This window comes from Schistocerca piceifrons, chromosome 5, assembly GCF_021461385.2.
Source record: "Schistocerca piceifrons isolate TAMUIC-IGC-003096 chromosome 5, iqSchPice1.1, whole genome shotgun sequence".
NCBI classification, from domain to species: Eukaryota; Metazoa; Arthropoda; class Insecta; order Orthoptera; family Acrididae; genus Schistocerca; species Schistocerca piceifrons.
Window position 1 is genome coordinate 591,715,329 of NC_060142.1, and position 17,230 is coordinate 591,732,558.

Here is a 17,230-nt window from a genome sequence, read left to right on the forward strand (position 1 = left end):
AAGACCTGCCTATGCTGATGATGTAGCACTAATAAGTAGTTCCAACTCAGAATTAATCAGAATGATGCAAAATTACTACAAAATTGCTGAGAAAACAGGATTACACGTTAATGAAGAAAAGACTGAATACCTGCCCAAAAGTAAGAAAACCAGAGAAGATGCACCTCTGACTGTAGATGGATTCAATTTCAAGACTGTTGACCACTTCAAGTACCTAGGAAGTCTTTTTAGTAATAACAACAGAACAGATATAGAAACAGATGCCCATTTATCAAAAGCAAACAAGACACTTTTTAGTTTCATCAAAATTCTAAAAAGAAGATCACTTAGGAGTAACTTAAAAAGCTGCTTATATCAATTGACCATTGTACCTATGATGTTATATGGATGTGAAACATTAATATTTAGAAAGAAAGATGAAGAGAAACTGTTAATATTCAAAAGAAAAGTAGTAAGGAAAATTTTAGGGCCTGTATACGACGAAAATAACGTGGAATGGAGAATAAGAAGAAATGAAGAATTAAGAGGACTGTACAAACACCATAACATCGTCAAAGTGCTCAAGAGGAGAAGGTTGAATTGGGCAGGCCATATAGAATGACAGAGAATAGACTACCTAGACAGGCATTCAGCACAACAATAGATGGAACGAGAGGAAGAGGGAGACCCAGATCAGATGGCAGGATAACATTCAGGAGGACACAACTAGGATGAACAGCAACAGCAACTGGACAAACAGCGCATTGGACAGGCAGAAGTGCAAGAGGCTCATAGAGCAGGCATATGGTCGATAAGGCTCTTGCCACATGTAAAGTAAAGTTAGTAACTAAGTAAGGAATTGATGGACTTATACATAGGTGATTTGAGTCATACTTAATAAACAAAATGCAAAAAGTTGTGCTGAATAATTCAAAAAAGTTGGAAGGAGGGGAAATTTTAGTGGCTAGTGGGAAATCACAAAGCGAACCCTGCAAGATTCAATTTGGGGTCCACTCCTGTTCCTTAAATATATGAGTGAGCTTCCACTTAACATCCATCAAGCAGAATTGGTACTTTTTGCAGATGACTTAAGTGTTATAATAAATCCTGTTAGAGAGAAAGCAACAGAAGAGACTGTTCATGATATTTCCCAAAGAATTATTAAGTGGTTCTCTGAAAATGGATTCTCCTCAAATTTTGAGAAAACACACAATATTCATTTCCTTACACCAAATAGAGTCATACCAATTGTGATGTGGCACTTTAACAGGAGTCAGTAAACAGAATACATTGCTCCAAATTTTTCTGCGTGCATATTGATGAAAACTTGGAGGAAGCATATTACTGAACTGCTGAAACAATTAATTTCAGCTACTTTTGCTTTCCATATAACCTTTAGTCTTTGAAACAAGCAAATCAATGTCCCGACATATTTTGCATATTTCCATCCAGCATTTTATTACTGAATAATTTTCTCATGTAGCTCATCATTTAACAGTGAGAGCATTGACTGCACAAAAGTGAGCACAAAGAATTACCGTATTTACTCGAATCTAAGCTGCACTTTTTTCCGGTTTTTGTAATCCACAAAACCGCTTACGGCTTAGAATCGAGTGCAAAGTAAGTGGAAGTTCTGAAAAATGTTGTTAAGTGCTGCCACAACTAACTTCTGCTGTTGAATATATGTAGCGCTACACAGGCTTGCTTTGCAGGCACAAAGATAAATACTGGCGCCAAAACCTCTGCGCAAAAAAAAAAAAAAAAAAAAAAAAAAACGGTTGAGGATGAGCTTTTTTCTCCGCCCCGAGTTTCGACCACTGCATTTTCATACATTATCCAATGAAGTAAATACAAATTCTGTATTGTTCATCTTCGAATGTAGCAGCATTTCAATGTACAACGAAAATCCGACTGGCAAGACTGTTAGGGGTCTTTTCTGAATTTTTTCCTACCTGTGAGAAGAATGAATTGTGAATCACGTGCAGTATTCTCTTCACCATAAGAATAATACGAATATAAACATTTTGCGATGTATTCTTTCGTGTTTGCTGCTATCTCATTTAAATCCTGTCTGCCTAATAAACTACAAAACTACAGTGAGACAACAGCAAACGTGGAAGAATATACATATCATGTCATGTTTATATTCGTATTATTCTTATGCCCAATAACGATAGTCAGAAATGAAGCACGACAATTGATTAGATTTTTAAATCTAAGATGACTCTAATTTCTGTGCAGAATGTAATGTACTAAAGAGGCGTCTGCAAAGATTTTCTAACGGAGAAAAATGTTCGCTAAACTCTCGTTCAGAACATCTTCTATCATACGCAGTCTATTATTTGGTTCTTGTTGATCATTATCAAAGAAAGCAGCAGTGTAAGTAACAACAAATAGCAGTCTCTTGCCATTGTTTCGCTAATGAGACAATTCTTCTCTTTTTTTTTTTCATTGTAAGCGGCGGTAGCGCGCACAAAAGCAAGCCATGCCGCGAGCGGCAACAGGCCGTAAACAATCATTATCAGAATGCGACAAACAATGCATGACACAGTACAATAATGCATTTTCAGCTTAGAGTGACAAACACCTATAACAAAGAGAATGGCACTTATGAGATCAAAGAAAAATAAGCAATCAATTCAAACCAGACGAAACACATGAAAAAGAAAGGGTACCCATATAAATATGGATGGAGCACCTCATGCATAGCAATGGCTACCTGGTAAAGCTTAACTGCTAAGCTTACGACTTGAACCAAACTACTGTAGCTGTATCGTCACTGATTCAACCTAAATTGTGTCTCATATTAAAATGGACCAACTTTGTTTCGATTTGGAGGTGCGGCCTAAAACTTTTCTCTCCTATTGAATTTCAAGTCTCAAATTTCAGGTGCGGCTTAGATTCGGGTAATTTTTTTTTCCTTGATTTCGAGTCTCATTTTTCAGGTGTGGCTTAGATTCGAGTAAATACGGTATATGTGGTGTTCACCTGCAGTCTTCCTGTAGGGACCTCTTCAAGAACTTCAGAATTTCAACTGCACCATCATAATACAGATATTAGCAAAAGAAATTTGTCATACATAATCCATCACAATTTGAGAAAAACAGTGGAAAAAATTAACTTCATTACACATTAATGAACCTGCCATTGCTTAGAAAGGAGTTCATCATGTAGGAAAAATTTGTAATAATTTAGCCAATAACATGAAATGTCTGACACTTAGCAAAGTTAGTTTTATGTCTAACCCAAAATCATTTTTTCTAGACAATTTCTTCTCTTCCATGGACAAATTTTATTTAAAAACTCATTGCCCAGAAAAAGAATTTTTTTAGGTGTATTTATACAAGTACGGCAAAAACAATGTGTTCATTGATGTTAATACTAATCAAGTGTAAATATCCTGTAAATTGACTTGTTCCACATCATTCTGATAAAAGAATCATTCGAATGATCCATGGAATATGTAACTAACTAACGAACTAACTGTGCTTTCCAGCAAGAATCATACCTCAGAATAATTGATGGCTCATGCAAGGTATCACAATACATATCTTGGATTTATAATGAAGTTGATAGATAAAAAACCTACTCACCAAGCAGTAGTTGGAAAACACGCATATAAAGGCACTAAAATTTGCAAGCTTTCAGAGCCAGTGGCTGCTCCTTCTGGCAGAAGGGTTGCAGGGAAAGGAAGAGTGGTGAAGGAAAAGGATTGGGATGGTTTAGGAAATAAGGAGAGTTCAGAGAAGTTGCCCATAATGTTGGGTCAGCGGAGACTTACCAGACGGGATGAGAAGAAAACACTGATTATTGGGGACTGCACTGGATGTGATTTTCAACCTGTGAGTTTAAAGGTGGAAGATAGAGTCTGGTATCACTGACAAAACACTGTGTGCGAGTTAATAAGAGCAGAAAGCTATGCACATTGTATGTGGTAGAGGTGGGGGAGGGGAGAGGCAGGAGGGGGGAAGTACTTGGAGAACAGATTAGAAAATAAAAGGTATAGAATACTAAAAGGCAGTGAAGAAAGGAATAGTTACTGACAAGAAATGCTGAGACTGAAGACATTAACGTAAATTAAGGCCAGGTAGGTGCTGAGAACCAAGAACATGCTGTCATGCCAGGTACCACATCTGGAGCTCTAAGAAAATGGTGTCTGGGAGAAGAAACCAAACGGTACATATGGTGAAACAGGCACTGAGGTCACAACACTCATGTTCTACAATATGCTCTGCTACAGGGTATTGTGTGTTGCCAGTACACACCCTATGCCTACACCCATTTATCTTAACTGATAACTTTGTGGTAGTCATGCCAATGTACAAGGTCGAACAGTGTTTACACAACATCTACTACACAACGTTTTGTTTCTGATAGTATAAGTTTTGCCAGTTAGAAGCCTGTATAGGTGGGGGTAGGAAGATGCATAACGCAAGTCTTACAGTGAGAATGGCCACAAGGAAGGAGCATACATTAGGGAAACAAGTACAAAAGGAGGATATAGTCTGACAAGGACCTTGCGGAGCTTGGGAGGCTGATGATAAGCTCTTCTATGTGTGGTAGGCAAAAATCAGACAGAATGGATCTTATTTGAGGGTATGATTTTAGGAAGTTGTAGCGTTGTCAAAGTAACTGATTAATACATTCAAGACGAGAATAAAACTGAGTGACAAGGGGTACTCCTAAGTTGTTCTATGAGGGATCAGTAGCACCAGAATTGGATGTGATGCCCTGGGAAATTTGCTTTTTAACTAGGCTAGTGGCACTAATTCTATCCAGTGAATGCTGAGGTGAAAATCGTGGTTATTGCAGTAAAGAGTCCACATGTGAACAAATATGTTTACCTTGAATGCCAAGGCTTGATGGGAGGGAATGCTTGACATGGAAAGGACTGCAACTGTCAAAATGTAAGTACCGTTGTTTCTCATTAGCTTTAATGTGAAGAGAAGGGTGTAGCTGACCCACAGTCAGAATGAGGTCAACATCTAGAAAGTGGCATAAGATTCGGAATAGGACCAACTGAAATTAAATTGGGAGAATGTATTTATGGATTCCAAGAATTATAACAGGTCAGCTTCACCACGAATCCATACGGCAAAGATTCATCAGTGTAGCTGAACCAAACCACAGGCTGAAGGCTTATGAATCCCAGGAAAGCCCCATTCAAGCAACGCATGAAAAGGATGGTGTAGGAAGGAGCCATCCTGCTGCCCCTGGCCATGCTGCTGATCTGCATATCTGCCCCTCAAAGGTAAAGTTATGTCAGAGGATTTAGCAAATGGTTGGTATTTTTAAGAGAGGAGGGAAGTCTTTGTACAACAGGTTGCAGGTGTTTATCAACTAAAGCAGAGAGGTGCTTGGTAGGTGCTTTGAAGCCAGCAGCGGTGGGATGACTGGATTGATTGGGTTTGTGGATACCAGGAATATGGTAAAAAGTGTACCTTATGTGGTTTGAGGGATGTAAGAAGTTCTATGGATTGTGGTGTTAGTCCTTGTGAGGGGCTGAGGTTTTATGAAGCGGCTGTAGATCAGTTAGTATACAGGGATGGGATCTTGATGGCAGATGCTGTATGTGGAGCTTTCAGACAGCTGGCATATACCATCATTAACATACTCCTGTCGGTCAAGTACCACAGTGGTAGGTCCCTTGTCTGCTGGCAGGATAATGATGGAGTCATCAGTTTTCAGGAAATGAAAAGCCTGGAGTTCTGCGCAAGACAAGTTAGGGTGATGCAGGGAACGATGTGTGAAATCACACATCGTGTACAAGCTGTAATATAAACACTTTTCTGCCTTTTACACAGACATGACTATCACGAATTTACCAGTTAGGATGAATGGGCAGAGGCTGAAGGTATATACTGTCAAGACACTGTATCCTGTTGCATAGCATACTGTAAAACATGACCTTCATAACCTCAGTGCCTGTTTCACCATATGTACCATCTGCATTTGTCACCCAAACACCAGTTTCTCAGAACTCTGCATGTGGGAACTTGTGTTATACACTATGTGATCAAAAGTATCCAGACACCACCAAAAACATACTTTTTAATATTAGGTACATTGTGCTGCCACCTACTGCCAGGTACTCCATATCAGCGACCTCAGTAGTCATTAGACATCATGAAGGAGCAGAATGTGGCTTTCCGCGGAACTCACGGACTTTGAATGTGGTCAGGTTTTTGTGTGTCACTTGTGTCATTCATCTGTACGCGAGATTTCCACACTCCTAAACATCCCTAGGTCCACTGTTTCCGATGTGATTGTGAAGTGGAAATGTGAAGGGACACGTAAAGCACAAATGCGTACAGGCCGACCTCATCTGTTGACTGACAGACTGCCGACAGTTGAAGGAGGTCATAATGTGTAATAGGCAGACACCTATCCAAACCATCCGAAAGGAATGCTAAAGTGCATCAGGTTCCACTGCACGTACTGTGATAGTTAGGCGGGAGGTGAGAAAACTTAGATTTCATGGTTGAGCAGCTGCTCATAAGCCACACATCATGCCGGTAAATCCCAAACGACGCTTCACTTGGTGTAAAGAGTGAAAACATTGGACGATTGAACAGTGGAAAAACTTTGTGTAACGTGACAAATCATGGTACACAATGTGGCGATCCAATGGCAGGGTGTGGGTATGGCAAATGCCCGGTGAACGTCATCTGCCAGCATGTGTAATGCCAGCAGTAAAATTCAGAGGCGGTGGTGTTATGATGTGGTCGTGTTTTTCATGGAGGCGGCTTCCATCCCTTATTGTTTTGTATGGCACTATCACAGCACAGGCCTACATTGATGTTTTAAGCACCTTCTTCTTTCCCACTGTTGAAGAGCAATTCGGGGATGGCAACTGCATCTTTCAACACGATCGAACACCTGTTCATACTGAATGGCCTGTGTCTGAGTGGTTACACAACAATAACATCCCTGTAATGGACTGGCCTGCACAGCATCAACCTGAATCCCACAGAACACCTTTGGGATGTTTTTGAATGCCGACATCGTGCCAGGCCTCACCAACCGTCATCGATACCTCTCCTCAGTGCAGCACTCCGTGAAGAATGGGCTGCCATTCCCCAAGAAACCTTCCAGCACCTGATTGAATGTATGGCTGCAAGAGCGGAAGCTGTCACCAAGGCTAAGGGTGGGCCAAAACCACATTGAATTCCAGCATTACCGATGGAGGGCGCCACGAATTTGTAAGTCATTTTCAGCCAGGTCTCCAGATACTTGTGATCACATAGTGTAGCATGCCCTTGGTTCTCACCACCCATCTGGCCTTAATTTACAATCATGTCTTAAATCTCAGCATTTCTTGTCAGTAACTATTCCTTTCTTCACTCCCTTTTAGTTTAGTATACCTTTTATTCTGTGATCTGTCTATCACCCCCATCTTCACCACTTATAATGCTCTTAGCTTTCCACTCGTATTAACTTTTGCACAATTTACTCTATCTCCCACCTTTAAGCTCTCAGATTTTCAAAACTCATCCCATGCAGTCCCCAACAATCATTTTTCCTTCTCACCCAATCTGTTAAGTCTCCCCTGACTCGACTCAAGCTTCTGGGTGAATTTTCTGAACTCTGCCCATTTCCCAAAACTTGTGAATCCATTTCCTGCTAACTTCTTCCTTCCCCTTCAACCCTTCTGCCAGAAGGAGCCACTGGCTCCAAAAGCTTGCGAACTTCTATACCTTTATATGTGTGTCCTCCCCATGCTGCTTGGTAAGTTATTTTTTCAATAACTGATTATTTTTACAATGCATATATTGTATTTTAATTCAGCCCTACATCATATACAGGGAAATGCACTTTGAGTACAGTATAATTAACTGGTGATGTTAACTTGATACCTCAAAATTTTTGATAGAATGCAAGTAATGGATGAGTAAAGAAGCACCCACCATTCTACTGACACATGGTATTTCCTACCTGCTCTGTCCCGAGTACTTTGCTGTGACATTACATCTGAGCAAGTAAGAGTAGAAGACATGTTTAGCAAACAGCTGAATGCAAACCACAAGTCATGAAAACGTGTGTGGAACTGTTTGCATAAAAGTTCAAGACAAATTGTTTCTGCTAAATGTTCACCAAAATCTGTAATGAAAAACTTAGAAGTAAAATACCTTGAAAAACACACACACACAACTTGGGGTGGCCTGATCACACAGAGAAAGAAAAAAAATGGGCATTTCACAAAACCTTTGTTTCCTGTGACTACAATATCACATGAGTCACAATTTAAATCTGTCAACTTATACAAATAACTGGATGTAACAAGTTGTGGGGGATAAGAAATGGAAAGACTCAGTCCTATGTAAATCAGAAGTCACACTTCAGTTCATTGGGAGCCCACTGGGAAAAATGAAATCTGTCTACAAAGGAAATTCCTTACAAAATACTCTTGCAACCAATCCTAAATGTTGCTCAAGTTTATGGGACCACACCACATACAAATTAATGGGGAATATTGAACACACACCTTAGAAAGTTTCAAGAACCAGTATTAAGTGACTAACTTAGAAATATACTATATGTTGTTGGTGTTGTGGTCTTCTGTTCAAAGATTGGTTTGATGCAGCTCTCCATGCTAATCTGTTCTGTGCAAGCCTCATCATCTCCAAGTAACCACTGCAGCCCACATCCTTCTGAATCTGCTTACTGTATTCATTTCTTGGTCTTTCTCTATGGTTTTTATCTCCCACACTTCCCTCCAGTACTAATTTGGTGGTCCCTTTATGTCTCAGAATGTGCTCTACAAACTGATCCCTTCTTCTAGTCAGGTTGAGCCACAAATTTCTTGTCTCCCCAATTTTATTCAGTACCTCCTCAATAGTTACGTGATCTATTCATCTAATCTTCAGCATTCTTTTGTAGCACCACATTTCGAAAGCTTCTATTCTCTTCTTGTCTAAGCTGTTTATTGCTCATGTTTCATTTCCATACATGGTTACACTCCATACAAATACTTTTAGAACAATTAAGTCTACACTTGATGTTGACAAATTTCTCTTCTTCAGAAACACTTTTCTTGCCACTGCTAGCCTACATTTTATCTCCTCTGAACTTTGGCCATCATCAGTTATTTTGCTGCCCAAGCAGCAATTCTCAACTACTACTTTAAAGTGCCTCAATTCCCTAGTCTAATTCCCTCAGAACCACCTGATTTAATTTGACTAGTTTCTATTGTCTTTGTTTTATTATTGTTGATGTTCATCTTATATCCTCCTTTCGAGACACTGTCAATTCTGTTCACCTGCTCTTCAAAGTCCTTTGCTGACTGACAGAATTGCAATGTCATTGGTGAACCTCAGTCTGGTTTCCTTTACTGCCTGCTCAGTGCACAGATTGAATAATGTCAGTAATAGGCTACAAGCATGTCTCACTCCCTTCTAAATCACAGCTTCCCTTTCGTCCCCCTCCACTCTTGTAACTGCCATCTGGTTTCTATACAAATTGTAAACAGCCTTTCACTCCATGTATTTTATACATGGCACCTTTAGAATTTGAAAGAGTATTCCAGTAAACATCCTCAAAAGCTTTCTCCAAGTCTACAAATGCTACAGACATAGCTTTGCCTTTCCTTAACCTATCTTCTAAGACAAGTTGTAGGGTCAGTATTGCCTCTTATGTTCCTATATTCCTCCAAAATCCAAAATGATCTTCTCCAAGGTCAGCTTCTACCAGTTTTTCCATTCATCTTCTGTAAGGAACTTGTGTTAGTATTTTGCAACCGTGATATGTTAAACTGATAGTCTGGTAATTTCCACACCTGACAGCACGTGTTTTCTTTGTAATTGGAATTGTTGTATTCTTCTTAAAGCCTGAGGGCATCTCACCTGTCTCATACATTTCGCTCACCAAATAGAAGAGTTTTGCCATGGCTTGCTCTCCCACTTTTACCAGTAGTTCTAATAGAAAGTTGTCTGCTCTAGGGGGCTTGTTTTGACTTATGTCTTTCAGCACTCTGTCAACTTCTTCATGTAGCATCATCTCTCTCATCTCATCTTCATCGATATCCTCTTCCATTTTCATAATATTGCCCCATGTATAGACACACTATATACTCCTTCCGCCTTTCTGCTTTCCCTTCTTTGTTTCAAGCTGGTTTTCCATCTGAGCTCTTGATATTCATACAGGTGATTCTCTTTTCTCCAAAAGTCTCTCTAATTTTCCTGTAGGTAGCATTTATCTTTCCCCTAGTGATGTATGCTTTTAAGTCCTTAAATTTGTCCTCTAGCCATTCCTGCTTAGCCATTCTGCACTTCCTGTCAGTCTCATTTGTTAGACTTTTTATTGCCTTTCAACGGCTTCATTTGCTGCATTTTTTAAATATATTTTCTCCTTTCATCAATTAAATTCAATACCTCTCGTGCTACCCAAGAATTCCTACTAGCCCTCATCTTTTTACCTACTTGAACCTCTTCTGTCTTTCACTATTCATCTCTCAAAGCTAACCATTCTTCTTCTCCTGTATTCATTTGCCCTGTAATTGTCAATCATTCCCTAACACTACCTCTGAAACACTGTACAACTTCTTGGTCTTTCAGTTTATCCATGTGCCATCATCTTAATTTTCTACCTTTTAGTAGTTTCTATAGCCCCCCATATATTGCTCCTGCAAGAACTGTGAGAATAATATTGGATTAATTGCAGCACTTAAGCAGTCATTGAATGGAATGGGAAGTTCAAATGATTCAAAAGGCTCTGAGCATTATTGGACTTAACATCTGAGGGCATCAGTCCCCTAGAACTTAGAACTACTTAAACCTAACTAACCTAAGGACATCACTCACATCCATGCATGAGGCAGGATTCAAACTTGTGACCGTAGAGGTCGCGCGGTTCCAGACTGAAGAGCCTAGAACCACTCGGCCACACCGGCCGGATGAATGGGAAGTAACCTTACTTAATACATGGTACAATGAGAAGTACCATATGCCATGCATTTTACAGTGGTTTGCAGACTACAAATGTAGATTTAGCCATCAAATATCTCATTTAATGGCTGAGAGGTCAGACGTTTTTCAAAGAAATTCACAATTTGTGACCTCCATTGTTGTTATAATCTCTCTACTTTCCATTCTAAAATCTAGGCTTGTAGCATTATAATTGTTGATATGTGTTTTCATGAGATTGTAGTATATACTTTTTTAAATCTTTAAAGTTTGTGTTTGGGCTTTAATGTTGTTCTACTAATCAGAAAGTGCCAGGCACCAATTAAGTTCTTCACAGACATCTGTCCTCAGGATTGAAGTAGCTGAGTCACAAGTGAGGTAACCACAGAGCCATCTAAGGAATAGGTTTTTTTCCAATCAGAAACGAAAGATATACACAGGATAGCAATGAAGGAAACAAAACTAAGAAAGGGTACAAGACTGACAGAAAAATAATATGGGAATCATATAATTAGGCAGATGCTGAAGTAGTATTTACTAATGGAATCCACACTGCCTGCTCTGTTCTGGCAGGAGATAACACACACACACACACACACACACACACACACACACACACACTCTCTCTCTCTCTCTCTCTCTCTCTCTCTCTCTCCCTCTCCCTCCCTCCCTCCCTCGTGTGTGTGGTAGTGCCTCAACTATTTGGGGTGTAGTTTCTTTAGTCCCTGAATTATTTACATTTCACTAGGACTCTTCATTAATATAGTTACATGATTTGCCTTTTTTGTCATGCATCTGGCTGCTATTCAGTACCACCTCCTCCACCTCGCTAAGAGCTTCCTATCCTTTTATGCTTTTGATTCTTTTCATGCATTTTATGCATCTGACTTAACTCATGGCCCTTTTTACCTCTTTCTCCTTCTATCTGCATCTTGTCTCTTCTTTTTTTCCTTTCCTTCCCTTCTGTTTGCAAAACAAGTGACTGCTGGCTCTGGAAGACACTCATTATCTTCCACGCTTTGTGGTTCTACCATCCAGGTAGTCCGAATTCCAGTTAATATCATTGACAAGTCAGCAAGCTATACTTCTACATTAAAAATACTCATCATATGTTCATTCATTGGTGAATGTAAGAGGCCTTTGCAGATAAGATAATAAGATTTAGTGAAAGGGAGAAAATAACTAAACAGCAAATCATAAAACCTAAAACAACATTTAATGCCATGTAGAGGTTCCTCAATCAGGAATTATATATAAATACATGGTTAATATGGTTATTTTTTATTAGTAAGGAAAGCTTAAAATATACAGTACCTGAAAGACTAACACAAATACTAGAAATAGTGCCATGTATATTATCCGGAACAGTGTCATACGTTTTCCAGTAATTCCAATGGCAAACAGCATGATTGCCACTACCCAAATGAAGTATTTCACCATAATCATTTTAACATACTTGAAGACTGGCTCTAAACATCCATATGTTTTATTAGTTTCATTCTGGTTACCAAAACCTGAAAAGATGTGAAAATAACAAGATCAATGAATAGCCAACCTGACAACCATCTGCATAAAAGGAATTTTAAGTAAAAACACCATAAATCAGTTTTATTTGTTCTTTGTACAGCAGTACAAGAGAAAATGACCAGAATATTGTCATCCATAATCTGTACAAGCAGATGAGATTAACAAGAACATAAATTAACTGTGGCACCAGTGGACTAACAGACGATCAAGTTACCTTACAAAACAGATCTTTAGTATACAAGTCACAATTTCTGTGTGTGGCATTCATCATTATGAATTATTATTATTACCTTTTTTGAAATCGTTAACCAAACATCAACAGCTATGGTTAATTCCTCTTAGTGCTGCATGTTCTAAATTTCAGAGTTCTAATATGCATACCCCCTTACTAATAGTAACTGTTGCACATTTAAACGCAATGGAAACAGTTTAGTCACAAACGTGCATGACCAGGTTTGTTTAGTTCTCTTCATCAAAAGGATTTGATGATAGAATGTAGATATGCTTGCTTCTGATATCATTTCTTCTGGGAAATGAAAATAAATGTATCCGCTGTTATGTTCAGTAATCAGAAAAATATGAATGAGGTCTCAAACAAACATGTAAATCCAATTTATATACGAACAAGAACAGTTTTCCGATCAGCTCTGTGTCTTAATGTTGTTGAGCGCATCGTGCAGTATAGTTACTAAACAATTTATTTTACAAGGAAGTTGAATTATTTACTATCCCTAACACAAAAATCTATTTTTAAGAATCAATTATTAAAAAAAACATTATAAATAAATGTCCATTGCTCTGTAGCTACACAATAACTGTGAAAATTATATGATGGCTTGATGATGAAGAGTAAGGAAAGATTTTTATTTTGTAATCACATTTCTCAAATGTTTACAGACTAAAGACAAAACTTACAATTGACTATTCATTCCAACAATACAATAACGAACAACTACTGAGCATCCAACGCCTACCTCTGGCTTACAATAAGATGTAATTCACACATTTTTATTTATAATTAAGTAGGTTACTTTCCTTTATTATGAGTACATCCTTAAATTGATATTCCAGATATCCCAAATAAGCCCAATTGCACAACCAAGGTGTCTCCCAATAAGGGAAGGTTCCACTCTTATGTAAGTCATTCAACCTAGACAAAATGGGGCAAAAAATACACCTATTTTAAACAGCAACTATGTTTTGTGTCACAATATTTTAATGCCTTTACAGCAGTCAATTACATTCATCATGGCACCAAAAACTATTTCTAATGGCAGTAACAATAAATACTACTGATCCTTGAGGCAGAAATGGAGCATCTATTCATCCGCTGTCAAAGCAAAACAACAACTTGAAGTGAGGTCTCCCAGAATGTTAGAGAAGTTTGATGACACTGATATCTAAATCAGGTGATGAATTCACAGTTTTTGCCACATTTCAGTTTTTTAAACAGATTACCTGTTTCAAAATTATTTAACTGGACAGATAAAAAAATCTACTCACCAACTGGTTTGCAAGCTTTCAGAGCCAGTGGCTCCTATGGGCAGTAGGATTGTAGGGGAAGGAAGAGGGGAATGAAGGAATAGGACTGGAGAGGTCTAGAAAAAGGGGTAGATTTCAGGAAAGTCATCCAGAACTGTGGGTCAAGGGAGACTTACCATACAGGATGAGAAGGAAAGCCTCTTCGAAAATTCACAAATTCATAACTCTATCCATTTGTTTGTAAACTTGCTATGTAAGCAGTCCACAAGACATCGAAGTTGTGTTAATGAGCTCTGCAGTTCCATGTGGTTCAACTCCTACGTGCTAGAGGACTCAATTCTACCCTTGACTTGGATGATCCATCCATTGTAACTATTTCATGCTTTTATTAAAACTAAAAAACTATTCTTAACTTTTATTTGTAAAACATACGATTCAGGATTTTGAAATATGACAAAACACAAATCCTCTTAAACCCAAGGATACGTGTAATGTAATGAATTATACAGTCTCGAGATGCTCACATTTCTCACAATATCAATGGGCAGATAGCATTTTAAATCCATCTGACTCCCTATAGCAGAATGAACGTTTTATACTACACTCCTGGAAATGGAAAAAAGAACACACTGACACCCGTGTGTCAGACCCACCATACTTGCTCCGGACACTGCGAGAGGGCTGTACAAGCAATGATCACACGCACGGCACAGCGGACACACCAGGAACCGCGGTGTTGGCCGTCGAATGGCGCTAGCTGCGCAGCATTTGTGCACCGCCGCCGTCAGTGTCAGCCAGTTTGCCGTGGCATACAGAGCTCCATCGCAGTCTTTAACACTGGTAGCATGCCGCGACAGCTTGGACGTGAACCGTATGTGCAGTTGACGGACTTTGAGCGAGAGCGTATAGTGGGCATGCAGGAGGCCGGGTGGACGTACCGCCGAATTGCTCAACACGTGGGGCGTGAGGTCTCCACAGTACATCGATGTTGTCGCCAGTGGTCGGCGGAAGGTGCACGTGCCCGTCGACCTGGGACCAGACCGCAGCGACGCACAGATGCACGCCAAGACCGTAGGATCCTACGCAGTGCCGTAGGGGACCGCACTGCCACTTCCCAGCAAATTAGGGACACTGTTGCTCCTGGGGTATCGGCGAGGACCATTCGCAACCGTCTCCATGAAGCTGGGCTACGGTCCCGCACACCGTAAGGCCGTCTTCCGCTCACGCCCCAACATCGTGCAGCCCGCCTCCAGTGGTGTCGCGACAGGCGTGAATGGAGGGACGAATGGAGACATGTCGTCTTCAGCGATGAGAGTCGCTTCTGCCTTGGTGCCAATGATGGTCGTATGCGTGTTTGGCGTCGTGCAGGTGAGCGCCACAATCAGGACTGCATACGACCGAGGCACACAGGGCCAACACCCGGCATCATGGTGTGGGGAGCGATCTCCTACACTGGCCGTACACCACTGGTGATCGTCGAGGGGACACTGAATAGTGCACGGTACATCCAAACCGTCATCGAACCCATCGTTCTACCATTCCTAGACCGGCAAGGGAACTTGCTGTTCCAACAGGACAATGCACGTCCGCATGTATTCCGTGCCACCCAACGTGCTCTAGAAGGTGTAAGTCAACTACCCTGGCCAGCAAGATCTCCGGATCTATCCCCCATTGAGCATGTTTGGGACTGGATGAAGCGTCGTCTCACGCGGTCTGCACGTCCAGCACGAACGCTGGTCCAACTGAGGCGCCAGATGGAAATGGCATGGCAAGCCGTTCCACAGGACTACATCCAGCATCTCTACGATCGTCTCCATGGGAGAATAGCAGCCTGCATTGCTGCGAAAGGTGGATATACACTGTACTAGTGCCGACATTGTGCATGCTCTGTTGCCTGTGTCTATGTGCCTGTGGTTCTGTCAGTGTGATCATGTGATGTATCGGACCCCAGGAATGTGTCAATAAAGTTTCCCCTTCCTGGGACAATGAATTCACGGTGTTCTTATTTCAATTTCCAGGAGTGTATATCTGTTACTATGCATATGTAAACTTTGTTTTTCATCTTCTGTTGTATACACTGTTTGTATAGCTATCATATTTATGGCAGTTTTCAAAACCGCTTCAAAAAGACCTAACACAAAGACTGTAGTGGCAGAGGACTAAAAGTTCTGCACAACAACTGGAGAAGTTTTTCATTAATTTACTTCTCCTAGGTCAAGTGCTGCTAGTTTGAAGAAATTGTTTTACAATACTTGAGATAACCAGATTGACTTCAAAAGAAATGTGCTGGACTGTGAGGAATGTGGATCACAACGTGCCAGCCAAATATCTGACAGCACCACAAACACAGCCTGCTCTAGCAGACCTGTGTCTACTGTCCATGCAGCATTCTATAAGTCTTCTGAATATGATGGACACATATTAAGGTTGAGTTTTGCCTTATTAACCTCCTCACTGCACACAAACTTCCCATTCAACATCGTGTCACTTTCACAAATACATATCACGGACTTCTTATGATAGCCGAGTTCATTTACACCAATGTGAGGACACCTGACTTTGTTGACCAGCACCCACATTTGACTGTCTGCAAACTCCTGTTGTTATTCTGGTCTAATTTCCACCATACACTCACCTAGTAGCCATTGCTACAGTAGACATCTACACCAATATCCTACATGAACATGACCCTCAGTTATTAGTCACAATGTGGACCCCAAGAAATTAATAATTATTATTGTCTTTCTATCTCCTTAAAGTTTTACACTCAATACTCAGTTGTTTGAGTCAGCTACACATGCTGCTATGTGCATACTTAATTTATGGGTCAAAGCCCCCAAGGGCAGTAGAGAGCCTACACTAAGTTGCAGCACAACCAGGATTATTTTAATAGCTAATAAGTAGATATGGGAGAGAAGTCATGTGACTGACTCCCACATCTGGCCCCAGAGACATGCTTCTTTAACTCGCTTTTGTGATTTAGTCCTGCTGTAATCTAGTGCCATGTGGCCCTGCCCTGGTTGCATGTTAGATATCCACTACGGTAGATGGCTAAAGTCACCTTCCCCTGCCTATTTTGTGGATTATGTCTGTCCCTGTCACTATTGTAACACACATCTGCCTCAGATTCATTCTATTATTCTGTATGCACACTGTAATATCACTGTTCCTCTCTAATATCTTAACTTTCAGCCACTCACCCCTGTTGCCTATACAACTGACTTATGGTAAATCTATATCATCCCTGGAGAGTCCCATTGTGGTTCAAATCTTCAATAACTGCAGACTTTTTTTCAATGTAAGGCTTCCATTTAGCTCTGACAAATCACATCTTCCATTCC

The 17,230-nt window shown here is 40.2% G+C and overlaps 1 protein-coding gene across 1 annotated transcript in view; it reads right to left on the minus strand.

Annotated features, from left to right (window-relative positions):
- The window catches only part of LOC124799297 (piezo-type mechanosensitive ion channel component), a 715,678-nt gene that overhangs the window by 405,681 nt on the left and 292,767 nt on the right, over positions 1-17,230 (minus strand). Inside the window, exon 14 of the mRNA XM_047262884.1 lies at positions 12,195-12,394. Within this exon, the coding sequence (XP_047118840.1) occupies positions 12,195-12,394 (200 nt within the window). The remainder of the gene's footprint in view (positions 1-12,194; positions 12,395-17,230) is intronic.